At 40.8% G+C, this 25,963-nt stretch overlaps 1 protein-coding gene across 3 annotated transcripts in view; it reads left to right on the top strand.

Annotated features, from left to right (window-relative positions):
- The window catches only part of ARFGEF3 (ARFGEF family member 3), an 88,315-nt gene extending 70,324 nt beyond the window's left edge, over window positions 1-17,991 (top strand). For all 3 annotated transcript variants that reach the window (XM_050314403.1, XM_050314401.1, XM_050314402.1), the window contains 8 exons: window positions 676-804; window positions 1,351-1,527; window positions 2,081-2,195; window positions 2,973-3,075; window positions 3,711-3,842; window positions 5,993-6,123; window positions 9,225-10,455; window positions 11,207-17,991. In XM_050314403.1, the coding sequence (XP_050170360.1) occupies window positions 676-804; window positions 1,351-1,527; window positions 2,081-2,195; window positions 2,973-3,075; window positions 3,711-3,842; window positions 5,993-6,123; window positions 9,225-10,455; window positions 11,207-11,398 (2,210 nt within the window). In that variant the 3' untranslated portion in view covers window positions 11,399-17,991. The remainder of the gene's footprint in view (window positions 1-675; window positions 805-1,350; window positions 1,528-2,080; window positions 2,196-2,972; window positions 3,076-3,710; window positions 3,843-5,992; window positions 6,124-9,224; window positions 10,456-11,206) is intronic.
- The last annotated feature ends 7,972 nt before the right edge of the window (window positions 17,992-25,963 follow it).

Here is a 25,963-nt window from a genome sequence, read left to right as displayed (position 1 = left end):
GATATCATGGGGAAATACAAATATTTAAAGTGATCTGTGAAAAAGGGCAGCAGTTCCTAATCATCTTCAAAATTTTATTGAAAAATAGTTGTATCCCATAATCTTCTACAGGATACATGTTTGCCAACTCACCTGCATCCTAATTGCTGTTCTGGCAATTGTCCAGCTCTGTGACCTCTTAAGATTGAAAGATAATGTGAGGCAGTGTGATGATACCTTATGAGACATTTTACTGTTCAGTTTTGGTCACCAGTTAAATTATGGCTAGCTACCTCAGGAGCCTTACTTAAAAGCATAACCTAAATGAGGTCAATCTCTTCTGGGCAGGATTTGCAATGATAATGAGATGGGGTTTTACTTACATACTTTTTGTGGGACTTTTTACACAAGGTTAAAGAGACTGGATTAGAGGGAGAAGTAAACTAAGACCAGAATAAGGTGGAGGTGGAGGAGAAGGATGGCACAAAACACAAACTTAGTCTCCTTTTCCCACTCTTTTTACTATCATTTCAAAAATGGATATTGCCCACAGCCACTACACAGAAAGAGTGAACATGCAAGAACCCATGATCTTTATGGTAATTAATTTGTTTCCATCACTTTGAGGGCAAGTTTCACCTGTAGTCAATGCAGTATCTCACTCATGGTTTTTAATCTTCCTTTCTTTACTTGTAGGCCTTATCAATGTCTGGATTATTCTACTGGAAGAATTAACAACTGCCATATCCAACTGTCCCCGTCAACACCAGCCTCCTACTTTGGATCTGCTCTTTGAACTGCTGAGGGACGTTGCCAAAACACCTGGTAATGAAAGGGATTGACAAAATATGAGCTTAGTGGAGTCCTGACCCAAACCTTTTAGAATTCTAAACCACTTCTGTAAAGTGTACTACTCATGCTAAAGCTGCACAGAGACATTCTCTCGTAGAAAGGGATTTTCTTAGAGTGGATTTGTTGCTCCAGTTAGTGCATTTTTCTGTTGACAAAAGTTGTCTTGCAAGAATATATTGAGCATATTCTTAAATTCATTGCACAAATAGAGAGGTGTGGTACTCTATTGATGTCCTAGTTACAGAAAATGTTTGCTTGGTGTCTAGGAAATGGAAAGAGAAAACTGCGTAATCCTGCAGACTCTTTGGGAGAGACTGCACCTAAACAGTTGGCTAAACGTTCATATAGTATCTCACAACTAGATCCAAAACTCTTACTACTCGCATTCCACAAAAAAGTTTCAGAATTTCCTTTCTTTAGAATTACCCCAGGTCTCAACTTGCAACAACTTAGCAAATTTACTGAGCGTGGAGACTTTGTAAGCAAAAATATACAACCCTCATTATGTTTATTTTTAAGGACCAGGATTTGGCATTTACGCAGTTGTACATCTTCTTCTTCCCACGATGTCTCTTTGGCTCCATCGCAGCCATGGTGACCATTCTTACTGGGATGTAGCATCCGCTAATTTCAAGCATGCCATTGGCCTTTCCTGTGAACTTGTAGTGGAGCACATTCAAAATTTCATACACTCAGGTATGTCATTTTACTGTCACATCTGTCATCAGTGACATGTTACGGATAGCTATTTGTGGAGATGGTTTCATTGCTTTTTGGTTGCTCAAGCGTAAAATAAGAGAAGGAGAAGGGTTAAAATTTTCTGTTTAGGATTTTTTATTTTTCATTCTTTGTAGGATTAAGAATTGTGGGGAAAAAAATTTTAAGGGACTTATGGAAGTTTCTGGAAGCTTCCTACTCAGAGCAGAGCTATCTTCAAAATTAAATCATTATGGTCTTTAGTATACTTTCCAAAAGAAGATACAAATATTTTGATCATAAAGAACTAGAACATCAGAAACAGCATCTAAGAGAATTTCTCCTGTACCACTTAAGCCCAGACATTTTATATTGTTAACATCAGAAGGAATTGTCTTATTTCAACTTGATGCAATGCATGTTTCAATAGCTGCATAAAAAGAATTTGGTTTGCAAATTTTCTGAATAGCATTTAAGTGTAGCAAGACTATGTATTTCTAATTATAATGAAAAGGCAATGATGTCAAAAACAGCCTTTGTCTTTTCCTTATAGATATTGGTTATGAAAATATGATCAATACTATGCTGAAAGATCTTTTCAAGTTGCTGGTAGCCTGTGTAGCAGAACCAACAGAAATTATTTCCAGAGTTGGCTGCTCTTGTATCAGGTAACCCAATCTGTTCGCTCTTAGCATATTCAAAAAAAGATGTCTGTGTCTTTGAAGAACTTGTGGACTTAGGCTGGTCAACATCTCAAAAGATGTCCACAATGTATCTTACCTCTTGTTATTTGAAAAATGAATTTTAGACTTACTAGCCTCTTCTTGCTGTTTCCAGTGTGCTTCAGAACCTGAGATTTTAGGCATTACTGTATGTATGGTTCCCATAAAAAGCTCTTGGATATTACTTTATATATAGTTAGTCAATAATTGATCCTTAACAAAAATACTCAAGGGTTTTTCCATTGGAATTCACATGTCTTTAGAGGTAATTAATATCTTTCACAGTCTTCAGGTTATTACAGTCATAATCAAAATAAGCACTGCATTTATATATTTACACAATGTATGGTTCTTGTGGCAAGATGAGTACTTAAAGAGGAAAAGCAAAGGAGAAAAGAAGTCAAAACTGCAGTGTAATTACAAAAACAGGTCAGGGTAACAACTGAGGAGATTGGATAACATTAACTAGCTACTAAATAAGCCTTTTGTTCTGTTTTCCTATAATCATAGAATGGTTTGGGTTGGAAGGGACCTTAAAGATCATCTAGTTTCAACCATGCTGCCATGGGCAGGGACACCTTCCACTAGACCAGGTTGCTCAAAGCCCCATCCAGGCTACCTTGAACTCTTCCAGAGATGGGGACTTTCAACCTTCTCCCTTTACAAGTAAGAATTGTCTAGTTCCTGCTTTAACATGGTAACATTTTTCCTGTGTTCTTGCAGGTACGTGTTAGTGACAGCAGGGCCTGTTTTTACTGAAGAGATGTGGAGGCTTGCCTGTTGTGCCTTGCAGGATGCCTTCTCTGCCACTCTGGAGCCAGTAAAGGTAAAACTGCATTTTCGCCAGCAGTCAAAATGTAATCACACTGTGTATAGACTCACTAATTTTTGACAGGTTGTTTTTTCTTCTTCAGACAAGTTTTTGTGTATAGAACCAGGAAAAGAAGCCTAAAAGTTATGTGGTAGCTTTTGTTAATTTGTCAATTCACAGTGAAGCATGTTGGATCAACAATGGAGATTGAAACCAGTTTTTCTAAACATACAGACAACACTAGTAGCTAACAGACTTATTTTGAATTGCCTTGGTAGCATGAAATTAGAACAGCTCTGTAGGTGAAAGCTTCCCTTTTGATCCATTTCTTCCTCTGGGTTGACTAATACTAGACAGAAGACAATTTTGCTTATTTAACCCTGCAGCTGCATGCTCCATATAGCTTAGTTTTCAACTCACTGGCTGTCTTATAAACAAAACATCGTGTTAAGTCATTGCCGGCCGGAGTACATAAGAAACTGTAGTGCCTTTACACTGGATGTATTGAATTGCTGAATGGCAGGTGACCACCTGATGGTAATGGGACAGGTCACTCTGAGTCTTGTATTTTACACAAACAGGCTGGACGTTGCTACAGTCACTGAATTGTTTAACGCACAGTGAAAGTCTGATGTTTTGTCTCTCTGTAGAACCTGCTGGGCTATTTCCACAGTGGTTCTGAAAGCTTTAGTGGAGATGCCTGTGAAGTGAAGGTGGCAGCCCCCTCCCTCTCGCCAAGCGCTGAAGCTGAATACTGGAGAATCAGAGCCATGGCACAACAGGTACTGACGGATGTTTCAGGGCAAGTCAGAGAACCTTTTAAACTTGGAGGTTTTCTTTATGAAAGTAAATTTTTACCACCACCTTCCTCACAAACCCTACAGGCAAGGACTTCTTCATCACCAAACTTAACATTTGTGTAACAGCAGTATTCAGAAAAAATTATAAAAACCAGAAAAATAAAACCTAAAAACTGTCTCCCGGTAAATAGGGATTAGGAATGCCTAGAGTGGGGAAAGGTGCATGAATACCTGAGGAGAACTGATGATGAGCCTATTGTGTAATTAGCAGCATCAGCATACATCAGTGGAAACCTTTCTGATAGAGAAACACGTTACCATGACTCTGCATCTAAAATGTCATATACATTTCTGTTTACTCTGTTAAAGAACAATAAATTCAAAGGACAAAAAATGTGCTAGAACAGAGATGGGGATATTAAACTAGGAAAACAAGATTTGTTTAACCTATCAAAGCAGAGTTTTTAGAGAAATGCAGATTTTTTTGTGTTTTACTCTATAAATATCTAGATATAGGTTTCAGAGAAGAAAAAGAGTTGCTGGGAACTAGAGGATAATGCTGATATTTAAAAAATTATTTAAAACTCACAACTAACTCCTCATTATCAAAGCAAACTTTGAGACAACTTTCTTAGGGTCCTTTTGACTACAGTGGAGGTTATTCATTTAATGAAAGTAGTTACATGAAACAAGTTCTTTGAAATACAGAACACTGAAATTAATGACCTGTGGGGAGCCATAAAACTGTAAATACAGTATGACAGCTTCAGCATGGGAAAGCACCTAGATTAAAACAGCTAACAGATGTTTGGTATCAATTTCTGACTTAAAAAATCATATCCTGATGCTGCTTGAAAATCTGAAACACACAGACCAGGTGATCACAAATAATGTGGCAGTGGCAGACATTGTTTGAATAGAAAACAGTGTTGTAAATTAAGTTTTAAAGATGCAGAACTCAAAAAAGCAGGGAATGTGGCATTTATACTTTTCTTGTAGACACTATCAGTGGCACTCCCTGAGTCCTTCTCAGTGGGGATTTACCACAACTACGAAGCTACAAAACAAAGCTACAGCAACTGAGTTGTTTCCCCATTTCCCACTGTCCTGGTTTTGACTGGGATGGAGTTAATTTTCTTCCTAGTAGCTGGTAGAGTGCTGCTGTTTGAATTTAGTGTGAGAATAATGTTGACAACACACTAATGTTTCAAATGTTGCTGAGCAGTGGTTGCTCTAAGTCAAGGGCTCTTCAGCTTCCCATGATCTGCCAGTGAGGAGATGCACAAGAAGCTCAGGGGGACGGCTGATGGAAACTAACCTGATGGATATTCCATACTGTAGAGTGTCATGCTTAGCATGTAAACAGGGCAAGTTGGCTGGGAGGGGCTGATCACTGCTCAGGAACAGACTGGGCATCTGTCAGTGGGTGATGAGCAACTGTACTGTGCAAGTTCATTTCTTTCTCTTTCTTTTGTTGCCTCCCTTTTTGTGGTGGTGGTTGTTATTATTATATTTTATTTAAATTATTAAACCGTTTTTATTTCAACCCATGGATTTTACCTTTTCTTTTCCCTGTTTCTCCTCCCCATCCTTGAGGGGGATGGGTGTGGGATGTGGTAAGCAGTGGCTGTGTGGCACTTAGTTGCTGGCTGTGGTTAAACCACCACCCACACACAAAGAATTGCATACTAGATTTCTGTATCTTAATGGCTGAAAATAATCCTTCTGACAACCAGCCTTTCTAGGTGCAACAGGGCTAACTATGCAAATAGGTCCTTGTCTCCACTATACTTGATATTTTCAGATAGTAGTGTACAGACAGTAGAAAGTGTGTTTTGGCTTTTGGTACTATGCCTTATACAAGTTCAAAGAAAAATATGTCTGTCCTTTGCCCTGTTCTCTGTGGATGTCTGGGGATAGAGCCTGTCAGAGCCTCATTGCTCTGAGACTGTTTTACCAAACCAGCATGCTCCAGGGAAGGTCTGCCTTGGGGGATACCTTGCACTCTCTCTATCACTATAAAATAATTCAATATGACAGATTTTTTGCAATTTAGGTAATCCTATTCTTGGGTGCCTCCAAGAACCCGGTGCAAGTGCTAAACTGACTGTTTTATGTCACTTGTTTTCTAGGTCTTCATGCTGGAGACTCAGTGCTCTCCAAAGACCCCTAGCAACAAGGAAGGGTTTGAACATGCCCAGTCATGTGTGCTCATCATTGACTTGCCACCAGATAAGAAACCAAATGGGCATAGCCAGAGAAGGTAAAGTATCTTCTCAGGAAAATACTGTGTCATTGAAAGTAAGGTAAAAATATTTCCACACAGAGATGTGAACTGAGTCTGGCAAACTATACCTCTCCCTAGAGCTCATAAAAAGAAATGAATACTCTGATCAAATTAGGTTTTGTGACACTGTTATGTTTGTAATGATACCTTGCAAATGCAATGTCTGCTTCACTAATGGTCTTTTAAATTCAGTATTACTCAATTAAGAAGGTGAAAAAAGATAATGGATAAGCTGGAACAGTATAAATTGAAGAGACCACATCCAAAGCTGTGAAAAACTGTCAACGTATTGAGCTAGGGAACATTGACTTTGCTTGGCACTTTATTTTTGTGGAAGTCCTTCCATTATGTTACTGCCTCAGAAATTCATGCATTTGCATGACATTCTGATCCTGTCAAAGAATATTTCTCTTTGCTTGCACTCAGTTGTTTAAACAACTGATGTAACGTCAGTAGGGCCAAGAATCAGAATTCTGCATTCAGGGTTTGTGTTTTTATTGCAAGGTATGAAATACATGGCATGAAATTGTCTTTTACAAAATACCAAACCTACTTCTGTGCCACTTCAGGCAGTCTCATTCAAATCTAAACTATTGCTTGCAACAAGGAGCTGGAATGTGATGGTTCTTCTTTGGCTGAACAGGAAGAAAGACCATACAAGATGTCTCTGTTCTTACACTGCTGTATAGAAGTTTCCCCTGAGAGCAGGTGCTCTGTTTCCTTGCCTTCCGAGCACAGGGCCCCGTGCAGAGACAAAGAAAGCTTAAGATCACAGTCTAAACCCTTCCTTTGTGGTGGGGAAATATCTGCTTTATTCAAAGTTTAGCAGATTATTCTTCTTGTTAAAATGAAAGCAAAGCAAAAGAGTGGAATACTCACCTCTCACAGCATGTAAGGCCATGCAATCTAACAGGCTCTGTAAAGGGAGTGTGGGCCTTGCTTGTCTTTAGACAAATAAATAAATAAAGCTTGCAATTAATACAAACTCTGAATGCTCTCACACTACGCTTTGTCTAAACAACTGCAAAAAGTGTATATGCCAGTAGGCAAGTGCTACCCCAGCAATACTCATTTTTTCACCAAAACATAGCTCAAAAGTTGACTGTGCCACTGTTTTTCTCATTATTTGCTACAGCAGTGCAGTAATATGCCAGTCATGCATGCTAGTAACTGTGGCCTTTCAAAAGTTTTACTTTAACCTTAGCAGGGTTTCTCTTCTCCCTTTTGCTTTTGTTTCCTTAATGCTGCATCGTTTCACAGGAAGCTGGGGTAAGGGAGCTTTTCTTTTTCCTAAAAAATAATCATAATTTCAGTTTGAAATTTTGGGCAGAATAAGAAAATACTATCCTTAACCAGCTTTGACACTGTGTTTTCACCTATATTGCTGTACTAGTTTGTTTTGGGATTGAGCAGTGCTTTACACTGTACTTGTAAATTGCTTTTTTGGCTATTACAAGGAAAGCAGATCTCCTTCATTCCTGACTATGCTTTTGAAACAGGATTAGTTGCTTGAAATCACTGCAAGCTCTCATTTAATTTTATACATGCTCTTAAGAGCTTTTCTGAGTCAGAGCCTCAATGATTTTTACAGCAGAAAACTACTTCCCCATAAAGAACTCCACTATATGTGTTAATCTTCAAGATTTTAGCACTGTGAGATAAATTTAACTGATGTATCAGCACTGACAGCTGTATCATAGTAAGTGAACTGACATGAGTAACTTAAACCAAGAAGAACAGTATGAATTTTTTTTTTCAATGTTTCATTCTCAAAACTGAATTTTGATATGATTTTTCAAAAAAAAAAAAAAGAAAATTAAAATTAGACTTCATATTTTGGTATTCCCGAACACTTTTGAAAGTTGTTTAATGAAAGTGAAAAATATTAAAGGTCTACAACTGAACTTTTCATGTTATGTGAAGATTTGCTTTAACTTAGACCTAAAATTTCAATATTGCAAGCAAACTGAAAAATCTCTTCCTCACTTGATAACCATGCAAATTAAAACACAACCCATCATACATTGAAACAAGTGTTGCTATATGCATCTGCTCCATTTAAAACATTGCTGCTATAGTCTTATGCAAAGACTTTTTTTTAAAGGCCTTAAGATAGGTTCCACGCTTTATAATTTTAAATCCATGAGATACCAAACAACAATCGTGTCCACCTCTTCTTCCAAGCCTTACTTGCGTGTAAGCCTCTCAGTGTTATTTACCGGTAAATGACCTAAAAACTTTGTTTGGAGGAATTTGCCATTCCTGGGTCCCCTGTGCAAATCAAATATTAGTGAGGGCTAGAATAACTCCCAGCATCTCTCTAACAGGAGCACAGCTAAGAATACTCGGTATTGTGTGTGGAAAAAAGGGTTAGGAGTACATATTTCCATGCTAGCTTCTCAGTGTTCAAGTTGGTCTTAAGAGCAAACACAAGAGTGACACGTGACTTCAGCTTCTTTGCATGCTGCATTGCACTGCTGCTGTTTCTGTACATGTTTATTTGTTGGTTCATTGGCTCTTTGAGGTTTATTTTTCAGAAATACTCTTGGCATTAGTGGAAATGGAAACCAAATAGTAAACTAGTTTTGGCTTCAATTTGTCATACCAAAGTTAAGGTTGTCTGATATTGGTGGATGGGTAACTTCTGTGTTAACAAGTCCCTCAGTTATAGCAGGCTGAAATATTGAGCATACTTGCAGCTGCCAGAAAATTAAGAAACAGAATATTTAATCCTTCAGTGTCAGATACTGGAGAAAAGGACAAAAATCATAATAGAGTTTTGTTTTAATACCACCTTTACATAAGTGCCATTAGTGTGTTTGCTGTGGGCAATTTTTCTTAACCAATGCAAGAATCTTCTCTTTTAGGAAACTATTTGAAAGACTAGCTGAAAGACCATTCTAGACTGCTTTATCTTTCTCCACTTCTTTAGTAACAAGGCTGTAAAAATTTGGCCTTTCATTTGCACTTTTCACATTAGATTCTACAATATAAAGTAGTTCTGTACTCCTAGTAAAAGTGCAATGCACCGTTTTAATATGCTGTGATTTTTTCCTTCTTATGCTTGGTTTACCAAGTATTCCTTTCAGGACAATAGTGGTGAGCTTGCTGTCCCACCAAGTGCTACTCCAGAATTTATATGACATCTTACTAGAAGAATTTGTGAAAGGCCCTTCTAACTTGGAGGAGAAAACGACAATACAAGTACCAGAAAACAAGTTGGCTGGTTTTCTCAGGTACATCTCCATGCAGAACCTGGCTGTCATCTTTGACTTATTGCTGGACTCCTACAGAACAGCCAGAGAGTTTGACACGAGACCTGGTTTGAAGTGTTTGCTGAAAAAGGTGTCTGGCATTAGTGGAGCTGCCAACTTGTATCGACAGTCAGCAATGAGCTTCAACATCTACTTCCATGCCTTGGTCTGTGCAATCCTGACAAATCAGGAGAACATCACTGCAGAGCAAGTGAAAAAGATCCTCTTTGAAGATGATGAGAGAAGCACAGACTCATCACAGCAGTGTTCTTCAGAAGACGAAGACATTTTTGAAGAGACTGCCCAGGTCAGTCCTCCCCGAGGGAAGGAGAAGAGGCAGTGGAGGGCTCGAATACCATCTCTGAGCGTGCAGCCCATCAGCAATGCAGACTGGGGGTGGTTAATCAAGCGGCTTCATAAGCTCTGCATGGAACTCTGCAACAACTATATCCAGATGCATCTGGACCTGGAGAATAATGTAGAGGAGCCTCCAGTGTTCAAAGGTGACTCCTTCTTCATTTTACCATCTTTTTACTCAGAAACCTCCACTCCATCGACTGGAGGGCTGTCTGGAAAGGACACGCCATCGGAGGATGATCGGAGTCAAATCAGGGACCAACTGGGAGACAGCCTGACACCTCGAGGAGGGAGTGGAGAAGTGTTGCTGCTCCCCCCACCCTTAAGTCCTAAACCAGAGAAAAAAGAGCAAACCAAGAAAAAAGAATGGTGGGAGAGTGCTGGCAACAAGATCTACACCATAGCCACTGACAAAACCATCTCCAAGCTCATGACAGAATACAAGAAGAGAAAGCAGCAACAGGCCATGACATCCTTCACCAAAGAGGTCAAAGTGGAAAAAAAAGGGGAGCTCCTGTGTTCAAGAGGGCCAGACTCACCCGTGCTCCAGCGGCCACAACATCTTATAGATCAAGGTCAGATGAGGCATTCATTCAGTGCTGGTCCAGAGATCCTGAGACAAGAGAAGAGACCACGCTCAGGATCTACAGTCAGCTCCTTGAATATATCTGTTAGGGATGCTGAGGCCCAGATACAGGTAGGACATTCTTATGGAATGCTAATAATAATAGCAATAAATAAAAATATACCTATACATATTTTTAATTGATTTTATTATAATCTTTTCATTAAATGCCTTTTTAGATAAAGAAGTCTTCATGATGAGCACTGAATCTTGCAGCAGCTGATACTGATAAAAACCTGATTTTGTCCTATTAAAAGAAAGTCGGTCTTTAGGGAAGTGTTATCAGGCATATACTAGTTCAGCTTTCAAGAGTGCTTCTGTGACTTAGGTCAAAGCTGCACTTAATCTTTAAGAACTAATAACCTACAGCAAACTCATTGCTTACTGCTGAGGGCTCTAGCCCACCTAAATCTTTTCAAAACACCATGCTCCTTGTCACAATGCTTTTGTACTTGAGGGTTTTTTTGTTAATTCCAGAGCAAAAATAGTGGGCTCTGTTGCTGAAAAGAAACTTGCTGCTTTCATGTCCAAGTGAACAAATTAGTGAAGGATTCTACCTTGACAGACTTCGTTCACTGTGGGACAAAAAAAAGAGGTGATGAAGGGTGAGCATGATACCTGCAGTACAAAGTCAAACAATTACTTATAGTACTGATTGTGAACTAGGAAAACACAATGAACATTAATGAATATGCTGGCATTACTCAGCCCTCTTCATGAGGCTGTAGCCACCAGATATCTTATTTTGTGCCTCAACCAACGGGCTCATTTGTTTCAAAAGGTCTTCTAAAGAGTCTTTTCTTTCTGTCCAACTTATTTATAGGCATGGACCAACATGGTGCTGACAGTTCTCAACCAGATTCAGGCCCTGCCAGATCAAACTTTCACAGCCCTGCAACCAGCAGTGTTCCCCTGTATCAGCCAGCTGACTTGCCATGTGACAGATATCCGTGTCCGCCAGGCAGTACGGGAATGGCTGGGAAGAGTGGGCCGAGTTTACGACATCATCATTTAAACCAAGCAATGCTCTGTTGCAAAGGGCAACAAGGTATACAGCAAAGAAGTATTTGGGGTTCATTAGTTGCCTATTTGTTGGTCATAAATTAAGAAACAATGACCTTGTTGGTTTATGTCATCCACTTGAGATTGTGTGTTCCTCGCTCACACTAGCAAAGGAGGCAAAACATGAGTCTGTCCAAGTATCTGGCATGGCCCCAGAACACAGAAACTACCAGTAAATCAGTCTGGTACCTGAAGGGGTGATACATTTCAGTACCCTTCATTTTAATTCAAATTTGTGACTTGTGGGAGCCACAAGAAACTGCAGCAAACCTTCCACACTTGCAATTAGCTGTGAATGCAACTGTCATGTGGATGTCAAACCAGGTCAGTAAGCCTATGTAACTTTAAAAAATAACTAAATAAATGCAAGTCGGGGAAAAGATGGAGCTATAGGACAAGTAAAAAGGTGATGCTTTTTAGGGTAGCATTCTCCCTTCAAAAATTAACATGAGAGAGGATAGGCAACTAAAGACTATTGTAGTAACCATATGCATCACTCACTAAAGAAAGTGGAAATTTATTTTGCTCCAAAAAGAGCCTTTGAAGTCTGGTCACATTTGGAATAGCTGAAGTATTCCAGGTCTAAAACTGGTGAACCAAGCACAGACTATTGATTCTTTCATTGCTCTTTCGGAGTATTGCTTGAAGAGAAATGGCACTGTCAAGCTGCCCTCTCTCCAGTGCTACCCTGGCTGCCTCTTCAGCTATGCCTACAGTTGACCATTTTTCCACAGGTTAAATTCCCCCTAAGGGTAAAAGGGAAGTTTGTTTTGTGTTTCCTGTGAAGCTGTGAGTAAATACCAGAGTAAATACCAGCATGTGCCAATATGCAGCATTCAACTAAGCAGAGTAGGGATAAAGTTTTCCAGTCTAAGCAACACTGGCTATGATTCTTCTGGAAGTTTTTTTGCTTATATAGAGCTGCTGTAGCCAGGAACACCCTTATCACCTTTGTTAAATGTAACCTGTCACTTCACATTGAGCTGAAGCAAGATGGAAAATAGTCTGAAGGGAAGGTATCTTTGCTGTTCCTCTCCCATTTCTTACCTGCTGCTGTAAATAGAAAGGGGCATATCCTCACAGAGGTTCATCCCCCTCTGTGCAGCACTCCTATAGGGACTACTGCAATTTGCTGTTATGAGTAAGAGGGAGGAGAAGGGGAAGGATTGACTATTGTGTTGTCAAACGCATATGTGATGTTCCTCGCACTGGACACAGCAAAGGGTTACCTTGCTGCACAAGTTATGTCACGGCCCCTGGGACATTCCATCTCGAACTCCCATGCCACATAATTTGTTGATCAGAGTTGAAATAACTTGTTGAAAATAAGTTGATTTTTAATCTTTGAGACCCCTTAATGCTGTTCTCCCAAGACTTTTAAAATGTGCATACCAACTAAATATACAGCTTCAATCCCTTCTCCAAAGCGTTCTAAAAATGTCATCTCCTTATATCAGGCCTGGATTTTGCACAACTAACTGCTTTTAGCATCTTAAACCTAGAAAAATGGAGCCAAGAGGCTTCAGTGAACAGCCATCACCCAAGCTGCTGTGTTTACAAAGAGTCTGCCACTATCCTCCTGCCTTTTCCCTCTATTGCCTATATTCCATTAGACCTGTTAGACTTGTGCAGGGAATATTTGTCCCATAAATTTCTGTAGTGTCAGTCATGCTGTTTCCCTTTCTTTCAAAACTTCTCTTTGCTAAATTGTTTAAAGGACATAAAAATTCCGTAAAAACAACTCTTTCCTACCACCTAAACTGAATTTATAAATGACCAACATTTTTTTCAATTGTCAGTTTTCCCCCAACAGTTTAAATACTTCTTGGGGACAGGTTAGATTAGCCTTTGGTATCTGGGAGAGTAGTAACACAGTTTGATTTCTGTTGCCATGTCTTTCTTATACATCTTTAGGTATAGAAAAAGAGCGGTTATATATTTTGTACAAGTTTTTACTGGGCATCTAGATAGAACTAGTTTTAAAGCAGTACATTAGTTAGGTAACAACAGAAATCAGAATAATAGACCATATGCAAAACAGCTTTTCATTATAAAAAACCCCAAGTTTTCATTATAAATTTCGTTATAATGTATTTATAATGAAAACAAGTTCTCATTATAAATGCATTGAATGGATGGAGATCCTTGTGGTACTGATCTAAAACTAAAGAAAATCCCTAAATTACATTGGGGAACTAAAATTGGCAGCAGTACTGGTGAAATCACTCAGGACTACAGAGGAGGCCCTAGTATCTAGGAAACACTATGGTTATGTGTTCTGGTTGAAATACAAAATCCTTCTGTAAAACAGAAAAAAAGCTCTAGGAGTGACAATACGACTACCACCTCCCATGAACAGTATAATCTAGCGTTATCTGATAAGCTATCTTGACCTAAAATATAATTTCATTTCAACTACTTACACTACAACTACCATACTGGAAAATGAGGAGGAGTAGATTTGCTATACTGCTGTTGCCCTGTTTTAAACTTTGTCCATCAAATTGTGCACCAAGTGCCCATTGTCACCCTCAGTGCCTGTTCTTATTAAAACCCCTCCATAAGAGGTCATGAGTAACTTTGAGTAATTCCAGAAATGTGATTTAAAAGGAGGGGTGTATGGTTTGAAGCAACAAGCTTTACATAGCAAAATTCAGCATGTGCTGCTCTTCTTTATGTGTAAAATGATAAGCAGGTGAGGAGAACAGCCCAGGGCCACTTCAGTAACCATTAATCTGAGATGTAGGAGCCTTCTGATGCACCTTCAAATTATAAACAGATAAAAAAATCGAGTTGGTTCATTGGATTCTCAGCAATTTTTTTGGTTGTTAAGCCATAGACATCAGCAAGCCCCAAAGAAATAGAACAATAAACATGTGAAGTTACCTTCTGACCTCAAGCTTTTAGCCCAAAGGAGGAGTCTGCCAGGACAATCCTAGGAAAAGGTGACTGGCATCAGCCTGTCATAAGCTTCAGGAGAGGATTCCCAAACATTCCAGTCCTGTCAAGCTATGTGTCCATGCTACAGCAGCTTTTCTGCTTTCCATTTGTGAGTGGGGAAGCACCTTAGTCAATAGCACAAAGTAGCCCTTGTATCCACATGTGTAAGTCTCACACACCTAACCCATTCAAATCCTCACTTATAGCTCTGTAACCTAATGCATGAGCTACAGCAGCATCTTGGCAGCTTTACTGTGGTGGCTTGACATCCTTCTCAGGTACCAGAGCTGCACCTCTGCTGCCATTGCCTAATTCACACTGCCCTCCTCAGAGCCACTGCAGCAAGCCGAGACAAGGGCATCTCATTTTCAAATCTTGTAGGCAACCACTAACAGAGAAAGTTGCTGTTGTCCAGCATCAACTACCTTTAAGCACATGAAATAGCTCATCACTGCAAATATTTAAAGCAGACAAAAGCAGAGCACTCATCAAGAAAGTGATCCTTCATAACAGAAGTGGGGTTTGACCCCAACTCACGTGGTCTCAGGCCATTGCATGTGTTTGCACTTTATCCTGTACTGGGAACAGGTGCAGACATATGAGATGACTGATGCATCTACAGATACCTGTAGCTCCAGTCACTGTCATATTCTGAGCAGTCAGCGTATTTTCAGAAAGCTGTCGTGCTGTCCAAGTGTTTATATCACACCTGCACTGGTTAACACAGTTACTGAGCATTCATCAGCCGTAGAATTACCACCACTATCTTTTGGTTAGCATGCTTTCATGTCCTTAAGATACTAAGATACAGATTTAATACTTTCCTGGGGATAAACACTCATGTGAGAATAACTGACTTAATTTAGCATGTAGAAAGAATTACTAGGAAAAGATTTAGGCAAAACTTTCCTTGTACAACTCCAAGCACAGGCAACACAGTTTTTTGCCTCATCACAGATTAAAAAATCGTGTCCTCTGCACTATGGCTGGCTCATGCCAAGGCCAAACACAGTTTACATCTGTGACTTGTAAGGTGCTTTGCCTTTCAGATTGAGCTTCAAGTTTTGTTTAAAACCTAAACCTTAACTGTAAAATTCACTGACAAATTCTCACTCGCCAAAGACATAACTCTCACCTCTAAGTACCTTGCGTTACTGTGTGTAATCTTCATCTCTACTTGATAGAGCAGCATTTCAATGTTGATATTGACACTTCAGAGCTTGGCAGCAGCACTGGCGTGAAACTGAGCAGCAAACAAACTAGCAAGTAGAGAGGTCCAACTCCATGTGCTGCCTGCACTTTGTACCTTTCTTCACAGGTTAAGCCTACATTCAAAGTGCCAAAGCTCTTGAAAGCAATGGAAATTAGGTACCTAGACATCTTTATTACTCAGGACTCAGTCCTCGAATCCTTTAGTCTCAACATACGGGTTTACAAGTTCTCAGGAAAGGGTAAGTCCTGTACAGTTCCTCGCATCGCCCTTTCTGCTGCTGTCCTCTCTACAGCTTCTGCTTGAAAAATCCACAGGAACCAGCAAAAAGTCCCATGCATCCCAGTGCTGCAAAATTGGAACCTTCACTTTTGCACAGATCCAGTATTAGCATGTAGGAGGCTGACCCAAGCAAGCTGAAGTGTTTTATTTTTTACATAGCTCCTCATCTGTGTAGAAGCCTATTGAGAAACTGGGCGTGGGGTTTGGTTTTGTCAGCTTTAGCAATCCATTCTAGACATGCCATTTTTCAGTGATAAATTGTTTTTAATTCACAAAAATAGTGAAGTGCTTTCTTTTTTTCCCCTGCTTTTTACTAAGATCATGTTTAAGCAAGCTACTTACTCATCACTCCAGTTATAGTCATTTATGGAAAGACCTGTGTGCAGGGCTAATCATGGCATATGACAAAAAAACACCCCAACTGTATTTTTTAAGTGTAAAAGGACCAAGTTACCATAGCACAGAAGCACAAATGTTAGATTTTATGCAATATAGATAATAGCATCTGGCAGCTAGTCATCCCTCTCCGCTGAATCTCCCTATTTTGAGTGGAGCTTCTATAGGGATATGACTAAAGGGTCTCCTACTGGCCCTCACCAGCAACATGCCTGGGATGCCAGGAAGTTGTACAGCTGCAAGGAAGAAGTCTTATATCCTCTTTTTGTTGTTTCCACTAATCCCCCTCCGAACATGTACTTTATATGGGACACTAATACCATACTGAACAGATTTGGCCAAACGTGCAGTGCTGGCTATTTAAAAAGAAAAAATGAAAACACACATGGCCTAAATATGCACCAGTCTTTTCACTTAGTGCTCAGAGGTCTCCAAGCTGAAAACTAAAAGCAAAGAGAAGAAGAAATGCCCTAATTCTGTGGTTATTAGTGGAGCTGCACTTTATGATCCTGGATTAATGCAATAATGAGCTTGCCTGTGGAACCAGATCCCTCAAATTCCAATTTTTGGCAAAATCACAAGTTGAGGTTTGCATAGTCTCCACTGCCACATTGAATCAGGGTTTATGGAAAGCATTTTTGGTTAAGAAACATGGCAACAGGATCTATTTCAATCCTTTTACCCCAACATCCCACTTTTCAAAAGGTAGTTTATGTACTTCCATAAATTTCATCTAAATACCGTGGAGCACCAGGACCCTGTTTCCTCTCCATGCATTTGGTCCATCTGAGCTGAACTGAAGTGCCATGTTTTCACAAGAAGCAAGCTGCAGTGATAGAACTGAGCTAGCAGAGAGGCACAGGTACACAGATTAAAGCAAGGGACAAATATCACCTCCACAAGCAGGCTGTGGCTCCTGAGCCACCCACTCTGCAGGGGAAGGCAGGATTTGATACCAAAGGGGAAACAGCCAGGAAGGGCAGAGCATGGTGGTGACAGAGCCCTGTACTGCATGCTGCTTGCTGGTGCAGATGGGAGCGAGAGATTAAAAAGTACACAGTGACAGCAGCAAGCACCTTCTTTCAGTTCTTCCCACTTTCTATGCCTCTTTTCTCTCTCCACTTTTTATCATTATTTGTGAGACTGCAAACATACTTCTGTGGGCCCTTCAACCAGAACTGAAAGCAAGCCAAAGGGAGTGGACACTCCATTTCACCAAAGATCTAAGACTTTCCTGTATTTGAAAATTAGAAAAATAAAATTTTATTTCCCTGATGATGGCTGCCACAGGAAGCATTTTACCACAAAACATGATTCCCAGGACTTAATCTCTCTAGCTGTATATTCAGGAGGAGCCAATAATATTTTTTAAGAGAGACTATAAATCACCTTGTCAAGCAAGTGCTTACATGGGGTTTACCTTCTGCTGATTTGATACCTAGCTGCAATTCCTTGGTCTCATCCATGTTTCCTCCCTCTACCTTTCTGCTCTTCTTTAGAAAAACACCTCCCTGTGTCTGCTGCGTCCTGTTGTGCCGCTAGCTTTGTATGGTCCTTGGGTGTCCAGTGGTTGGGCAGTCACTGTCAGCTGGCTTGCAAATTGTATTTTGTGTATATTTTATTCTGATTGAATTCTGAAATGGAAATATTTTAAAACAAAAAGTATAAACTATTTATGTTGTTTGTGTTGTAGAATAAAGATTGAAATGCAAAATAAATTATGCTTTGGTTCTGTCTGACAAAAGTTACTTTACAGTTCCTGATGAAGCAAAGGAACAGAACTGAGAAAGAACCTGAAATATTTGGTATGTACCAGCAGGGACTGCAGTTTTCATGGATCACTTGAGGAATTTAGTCACTCTGAACTGCTGGGTTTTTTTGATGGCAGGTGAGTTCTAAACACTGTAACAAATGAGTCCTGCAGCAGTCCTAGCCAGAGTCTGGGCTTGTAAGGGTGGAAAAGGATAAAGCTACTGAGACAGCTAAAGGTGCAGTAGATATACCATGCAGAATTTTTGAACATCTAAATTGGTGAATCATTTCTCCCTCCATTAAAATGAGGAAAATACTTTAGTTTTATATTTCATTAGAGATGGGTTCATTGGAGCTCTCATGCACAGTCAAACGTTTGTTCCATTTTTAAGCTAGGCATTCCCTGACCACAGTCAGTTTAGCTAGCACTCAACATGTGTTCCCAACCTACAGGTGCATGCAAACAGTATGGTTGCTGCTGTGTTTCATCCTGCTGAAAAGCTCAGCAAGGGCTCTCCCCATCACCTAAATTCCTCTTTGATTAAAGTTGAATCAGTGATTGCTCCTGATGACAAAAAACCACATTTGTTTAATGCAAATACTTAATGAAAACAGTGAACACCTTCACAGCAGGATAACATGCTTTTGTATGCAACCAAAATTAAAGTACTGGAGGAGAACGGGTTGGCCACTACCCCTGTCAAAATAATTGCCCCTGTCAAAAGGGTTTCCTGAAAGCAGGAGTGTTCCAGCAACAATACATGAGCATCATAGAATAACCTTTAGGGTACACCTCTGTGTGCTCAGGGATGCTATCCACAGCCCAAAGGCAAGTTTGCCACATAAGAGTGAAAATGCAGCTGGCATTCTCACCTGGCCTCACTGGGTTCTCTGGGCTTGGGCTCCCATCCACTGAAACGACACAAGGTCTGGCCTTCCATGTCTGTTATGTAACAGCCTCATCAGCATGAAGGTTAAGAGCAGATTACAAAGCAAATAAATGAGGTTGTGAAGCTTTAATAATCTTACACACTTCTGGCAAAACAAGAGTGTGTTAAATCCTAACTGTCAGATCTAATTTCATTCCAGGAAACTACCTTCTGCTGCTCCATACGTCGCATTAGATCCCATTAGAAAGATTTTCATTTCCTCCTAAACACCGCTCAGGAATGTGAAACAGCAACAGGGTAAATACAGAAAGTACTGCTCCACTATTTCACTCACTCCTTACATGTACAAATTTCCAGTTGCCTTCCCACTTAACGCTGAGGTCAGACTAGCATGGCTTCTACTGCCACTGGTGCGAGAGGTCCACATGTGATAGAAGGGGTGAACTTGCTTTGTACTTATCTAGAAGACACTAGATCATCTTCTATTATCGAGGAGCAAAGTGTTAAGAACATTTGTCAAGGAAACCAGCTGTCAAGAAATATAAAAAAAAAAAAAGGGACTAAACAGGCACACCATTAAATTTCACTATTAAATTGGTTCAGTGAGCAGAAGTCAAAATAAGAAGTAGAAAAGCCTGGGTTCTGTCTGCTGAGCAATGTGAAATGCAGGGTGATCTCTGATTTTGGAGCTTTTGGCAAAGAAGCTAGCATCAGGATAAACCTCTTAACGTCTAATATCGCCGTAAACAAACACAAATTGAACTCTATCCAAATGCTTGACACAGTGTCCTGGAACAATGCAGTCAGTATCCAGATTTCAAAACCCAGAGAATCCCAAATAAATTAAAACAATGTTGTTTTAAGCACAGGTCAGCTAGGTCCTACTCTTATCATGAAGGTAAAAAAAAAAAAAAAAGAAAAAACCCAAACCCAACAAATTAGTGAGGCTGCGTGTGCAATTTTCTGACTCCTGATAGAAATCCATTGTAGTAAACCTGATTTGGTTCTTTGTTCTGTTTTCTTTTTTTGTAAGAGATTTGTACCTTTATCTACACTGTAATTAATGGGAAATCTGTATCCATGAAGTAGAAGCAATACTTCTGATTTGCCAGCTCTCAGGAAATATGCCCAACCTGAAATATTTTTGTTCACTATGGTTAGTGTGACCACTTCTGAGGAGATCTCTCATCATCTTCATTCCCTACCGCAGTCAAACAAAATTAGTGAAGATTAATTTAGAATACTTTACTGTGTAGCATTTATAAATTATTTACTATGGTTTTAAACGTTACATTACATCCCTGGCAGACTGTTTGTACTTCAGTTCCTCCTTTGTGCCAGTGATTACAGGGAGAAAGAGATCAAAACAAAACTGGATAAGATGCTATATTGAAATCTATCCTTGTAAGTGTCCTTTGTCCAGGAGCTCAGAAACAGGCAAATCTTCAAGCTTGTGAAACAGTAATGTCAAACATAATGAGAAAGTGGAAAATGGCTTTGAAAATGTATTGCAGTAACTAATCTAAGGAGAGGAAGGTGACAAGGCTCTTGGTTCATAATGCTCACTTGGAAAAACAATTCATCTTCCCTTTAGAAAACACAGGAATCGATTTCTGGGTAGAATTGTCATGGTGGCACCACAAATACAAGGGGCCCGATAAAAATGTTCTTTCAAAATCCCAGCTGCGGAGATGGTCACCAGAGCAGATCTTATATCTCTCTTGCATACATTACCTTTTCTTTTAAAAGGACACTAAATAATTGAATATCTCAATGCAGGTTCTTGTGACCAGCCCCAAGCCCAAGAGAATAAAGACTATTAGTTTGCAAAGCCAACCATGAAATAAAACAAAACAAAGGAAGATTTAAATCTAGTTTGATAATTATTTTTTACAATTTTTCAATTTTAGACAGAGCTGTGCTGAGAGTAGGACAAGAAGTATGACCACTATTAAATGTCTGTTTGAAGGGAGGGTGTATAGGGCAAGCTGTGTCTAGACAACAGTACAGATCTGCACAGATATGCAGTGACTGCTAAAGAAAAACAGGATGAGAAAGAAGAGCCTGGGGCAGGGCACAAGAGCCAAACTACATCACTTTGTGTGTCTCTTTTAGACACTCAAACCAAGCCAGGCTGGCTGGACATGCATCCCTCTCAAGAAGGCTTCATCCTGCATATGGCAAAAAAGTAATGTTTGGAGCCAAATAAAGTTTAAAAAAACCTAAACGCTGAAGAGCAACACCATAATGTAAATGCCTCTAACCAGTCAGGTCTAGTGCAGCCCCTACAACCTGGGCACATTATAACTGCTCACCCGTACAGGCCCTGTTGACCCACAGCAAGAACCCCCTGGTTCCTCTTGCTGTAACACACCAAGTCACTCGAGACCGAGAGTGTGAGGATATGCTGTGATGGGAGGATCCCCACCTTGTAGCAGAATCGAATAACTTTTTATTTATCCAACAGACAGTACCCAACAACAGATATGCCTCAGACGTTCTGCTTACAGCTGCTTCTTTGTATTCCACTGCCTCAAGCAAAATCTACTTGTTCTCTAAGAAGAAAATCCACATTTAATCAGCCTGGCCCCAGGCTTTCACAACTGTCCAACTCTGAGCGACACTGGAGCTTCACACAGGAGCAAGATTTTGCACAGCAGCGTCAGTGCAGCCCGTGCAGCCTGAATTGGAACACACATTGGGGCACCCTCTTCCCACCTATCCAGAAGCAGGTCTTTTCTCAATACTCAGTCTTTTCTCAATACTCAGTCTTTTCTCAATACTCTCTCAAATGACAATAAAATCTCCTGAATTTAGGACATGACAGACTGCACACTTGGAAGAACTGTTCAGATCATCCATGCAACCAGCCCAAACACCAGAGCAGTCTTCTCTTTGTTTTGTTACAGTTTTGGCCCTTCTTGTAGAAGCCCTCACCTCAACATCAGCTTTTCACAGAAGGCACTGTCACATAACTCTGTGCATCTCGACATCAACACATCATTCTTGGGCTGCAGCTTGCATGTGCTAGCTGAAAACCTAGCCTGTTGTAAAGCTGCTCACACTGAGTAGTGGTTCTCAGCAGCACCACTGTCCAGGTATTCCTAATGTGCAACTATTCCCCTCCAAGCATTCACACATCCCTTAGACAACCCATTTCTTTCATGATCCGTTTGCAATGCCACTCCCAGCTGCCAGGCTAAGCCTCTCATTTTAAGAAGCCACATTTAAAGCCTTTGCATCCATGGTTTTCTGTGGAGGGTGTTGCATGATGCCTTATCTTTTCTAATACCGAGACCCTTTCATTTCCAATCCTGTAGCATACTTTCCACTTGCATCTCCTTAAGCTCTCATCTCCCTAGCCTGAGGGAAACTGTGGCAGTGCCTTTACCCTGTTGTCCCAAGTGTTCTTGTCCTTACGGCCTTGTGCTGATCAATTCTGAACTATTTTTATATCAGAAATGTCTGCCTTTCATCTTTAACTCATCCCTTTTTCCCCCCCTCTGCCTCCTGACATCTTAGTTTCCAATCTACGGCTCCATTGTAAGAGCTCTTGAGCCTTCCCCTCACAGTTTTTAGCAGGCAACTTCTGCACCTATGAGGGTAACGGCTTATTATTTACCCAACAGACAGTACCCCATAACAGACATGATCAAGGGGCAGCAAACAACCAGCATGCAGCTCAGGCACCACATCAAGTGTGACGTGATTGACGCTAACAGCATCATAAGCAAAAACAACCGATGGGGAATTTGAGCAGCTCCCAGTGGGTCACGCTCAGCGGTGTTACGTGCCACCTGCTGCACCAAGAGGACACCCCAAGGAGGAGGACACCTACCTGGGTGTCCCTCACTTCCCAGCGCTCTGGTGGGGAAAAGTTTTCCCTTTTCTCTGCTGCTTCAGGTACCCCTACCACTAGCTCTGCTAATTAAGCTTTATGTATTTAAGGCTTGCTGACCTGCCTTTGTACAACAAATCTAGGCTTGACTGCCATTTTGCTGACAAGTTGAACCATTAACCAGTGTACTTGAGAAAAAGATCTTGCCACATCTGCAGATTTGGGGCCTCTTTCATATACAAGATTTTCTTAATGTATTTCATTTCTAGAGCAAAGTTTTTCTTACATGTTGCAGGAGGCTGTGCATCTTTCTCCATGAGTTTGAAGTAAGTATCTTTAGATTCAAATCAGAAGATTCAGCTTCAGGATGTGAGCTCTGAATTGGAACAGTACACAAAATGTGTGCTATTTCAAGCAAAACAGTACAAAATTGCTCAAAGCCTCTCAGCTGATGCTCTGTTAAATAATACACACTTCAATTCAGGGAGTGTCATATGGATTCCGAAGCCCACGGACAGGAATAATTTTCTCCCTTGTCCTGAAGGGCCAAAGGGTCGTCTTTGGCCTTTCCTTGACAACTGTGTAAAACACTGAACAAGTGTATCCCGATTTACAGCCCCAGTTCTCATATGGATACAGCCTGCAGTTTCAGGGAGGCCATCTAACCAGGGACTGGTGTTAAGGAGCAGCAAACAACCTGCCTGATCTGTACTACAGGTCAGTCAGTGAGATCTGGGTAACCTCTGCTACTTGAACTCATCTTCCAGCATACTACAGCTTTCCTCTTACAGTTTCTCCCTTGGCTCTTCAAGAGGCCACTTGAGGAACTGGCAGTGCTTCCCTGTGGTAATCCAGAAGTAAATTGAATTCAGCAACACATTTGGGAATGTTATGGTAAAATGATGGAAGTATTATTGCATAATTTTTGAATGGCTCTTTCTTGTTCCTATTCTTTGTGCATATATATATATATTCCTGATTTTGTTTGGCTAGGTAATATACTACAAAGTTCAGTTTTAATTATTGATGAAAAAAACAGCCTTGAGTCACCACATATTGCAAAAACAATGTTTTATGTATCTTGGAGAAGCAGAGGACACTTATTTGCAGGTGACAGCCTGAAAGCAAGAATCCCTCACAGAGAAGCAGAATCAGTCAAGAATTTTTTTCTTCAAAACTGAAATCAGAGCACCCAAACAGCCATGACATGGGCTCCAGAGCAGGAAGCCACAGGTCTGGGATAAATTACAGAATAACAGAATCACCCAGGTTGGAAAAGAGATCTGAGATCATAGAGTCCAACCTTTGACTGAACACCACCTTGTCTACTAGACCATGGCACTAAGCGCCACATTCAGTCTTTTCCTAAATACCTCCAGGGATGGTGACTCTGCCACCTCCCTGGGCAGCCCATTCCAATGACCAATCACTCTCTCTGTAAAGAACTTTTTCCTAATGTCTAACCTAAACCTCCCCTGGCACAGCTTGAGACCATACCCTCTTGTCCTACTGCTGGTTGCCTGGGAGAAGAGACCAACCCCCACCTGGCTACAACCTCCTCTCAGGGAGTTGTAGACAGTGATGAGGTCTCCCCAGAGCCTCCTCTTCTCCAGGCTAAACAACCCCAACTCCCTCAGCCTCTCCTCACAGGACTTGTGCTCTGGTCCCTTCACCATCTGCATTGCCCTTCTTTGGACATGCTTCAGCATGTCCTTCCTAATGTCCTTCCTGAACTGAGGGGCCCAGAACTGGACACAGCACTCCAGGTGTGGCCTCACCAGCGCTGAGTACAGGGGAAGGATCACTTCCCTGCTCCTGCTGGCCACACTGTTCCTGATCCAGGCCAGGATACCATTGGCCTTCTTGGCCACCTGGGCACACTGCTGGCTCATGTTCAGCTTCCTGTAGATCCAAACTCCCAGGTCCCTTTCTGCCTGGCTGCTCTCCAGCCACTCTGTGCCCAGCCTGTAGCACTGCAGGGGGTTGTTGTGGCCAAAGTGCACTTGGCCTTATTGAACCCCATAACATTAGCCTCTGTATATGTTCAAGCAACTGGAATTCAGATACCAGGGTAATTGAGCTGCCATGGCCATCTTCACAGTGTATTCCTTATGCCAGATAAATGAATTTTAGTTAAGCTTTACTAAAACAGGAAGGAAAAAAAAAAATCAAAAAAACAAAGCAAAAAAAACCCCAAACCACATCTCATTTGATTTTGTTTACACTGAACATAAGTAATATAACACAGTAGGAAACTGGCCCACAGCCCATTTAGCTATGACAGGTAAGACAAAAAAAAAAGAGTTTAACATTTGCCCCTTTCTCAATCACAAAATTTTGACTTACTCTGATAGCACAGTCAGTGCTGGGGATGGCAGCACAACTTTTGCACCCCAAAACATCAGCATAAAGAAAAGAGAGTCTCACAGCATCAGGAAGATAGAATAAATAAAATGAGCGTATCTCAGCCTGAAAGTAAAAAACATATCCAAACGTTTAATTCCCACTTCCCTCAAAAGAAAACCCACAATCCACACATAACCCAACCTCCATTTCCCCAAAACACAAACTAATGCTGAGATCAATTCCCTAACACTTTAATAATACACACGGACACACAGGGTTTAGGACAGTGATGAAAAATGTGTCATGTTCTTCAAGGTTAGTCCCACTTTAAAAACATTTGTGTTTTCTGGTCTTTGTCCTCACTGTGGTCCCCTGGAGAGAGAAATGTCTTTCAGTGGCACACTGACAGAGATCACTGCACACCCAGGCCAAGAGAGACATTGGGAATTCCAGCTGCCAGCACTGCTGGGACAGGCTCTGTTAGCCAGGCAGCAGCTGCAGGACACACTGGGCTCCCAGTGCTGGGGAAACCCTCACATCGGGCATTTCAGCCCCTGCAACAGTTCAGGGGAGCAGCTGATCCCACTGAGTACCTGACCCTCTCCACCAGGTGCTGTCTGAGTTGAAAGATAACTGCTCACTTTTGGACAGTGCTCTTACACAGCAGGTTATTCGCTGTCCCACCATCCTGACAGGTCTATAAAGTATCAACCAGATGACTAAGTATTTGCATAAGACAACATGAGCTGAAAAAACCTCAAATCTCCAAAACCCCAACCACACCACCATCTCTCTCACTCTCCCTAACAAACAAAGAATTTCTACAGTTTGGCTAAATAGGAACAAAATTCCATACAGTGTATA

The sequence above is a fragment of the Myiozetetes cayanensis genome, unplaced genomic scaffold (assembly GCF_022539395.1).
Source record: "Myiozetetes cayanensis isolate MyiCay16 unplaced genomic scaffold, myiCay2020 scf2-11, whole genome shotgun sequence".
Taxonomy (NCBI): Eukaryota; Metazoa; Chordata; class Aves; order Passeriformes; family Tyrannidae; genus Myiozetetes; species Myiozetetes cayanensis.
This window is presented reverse-complemented; position numbering and strand designations above follow the sequence as displayed.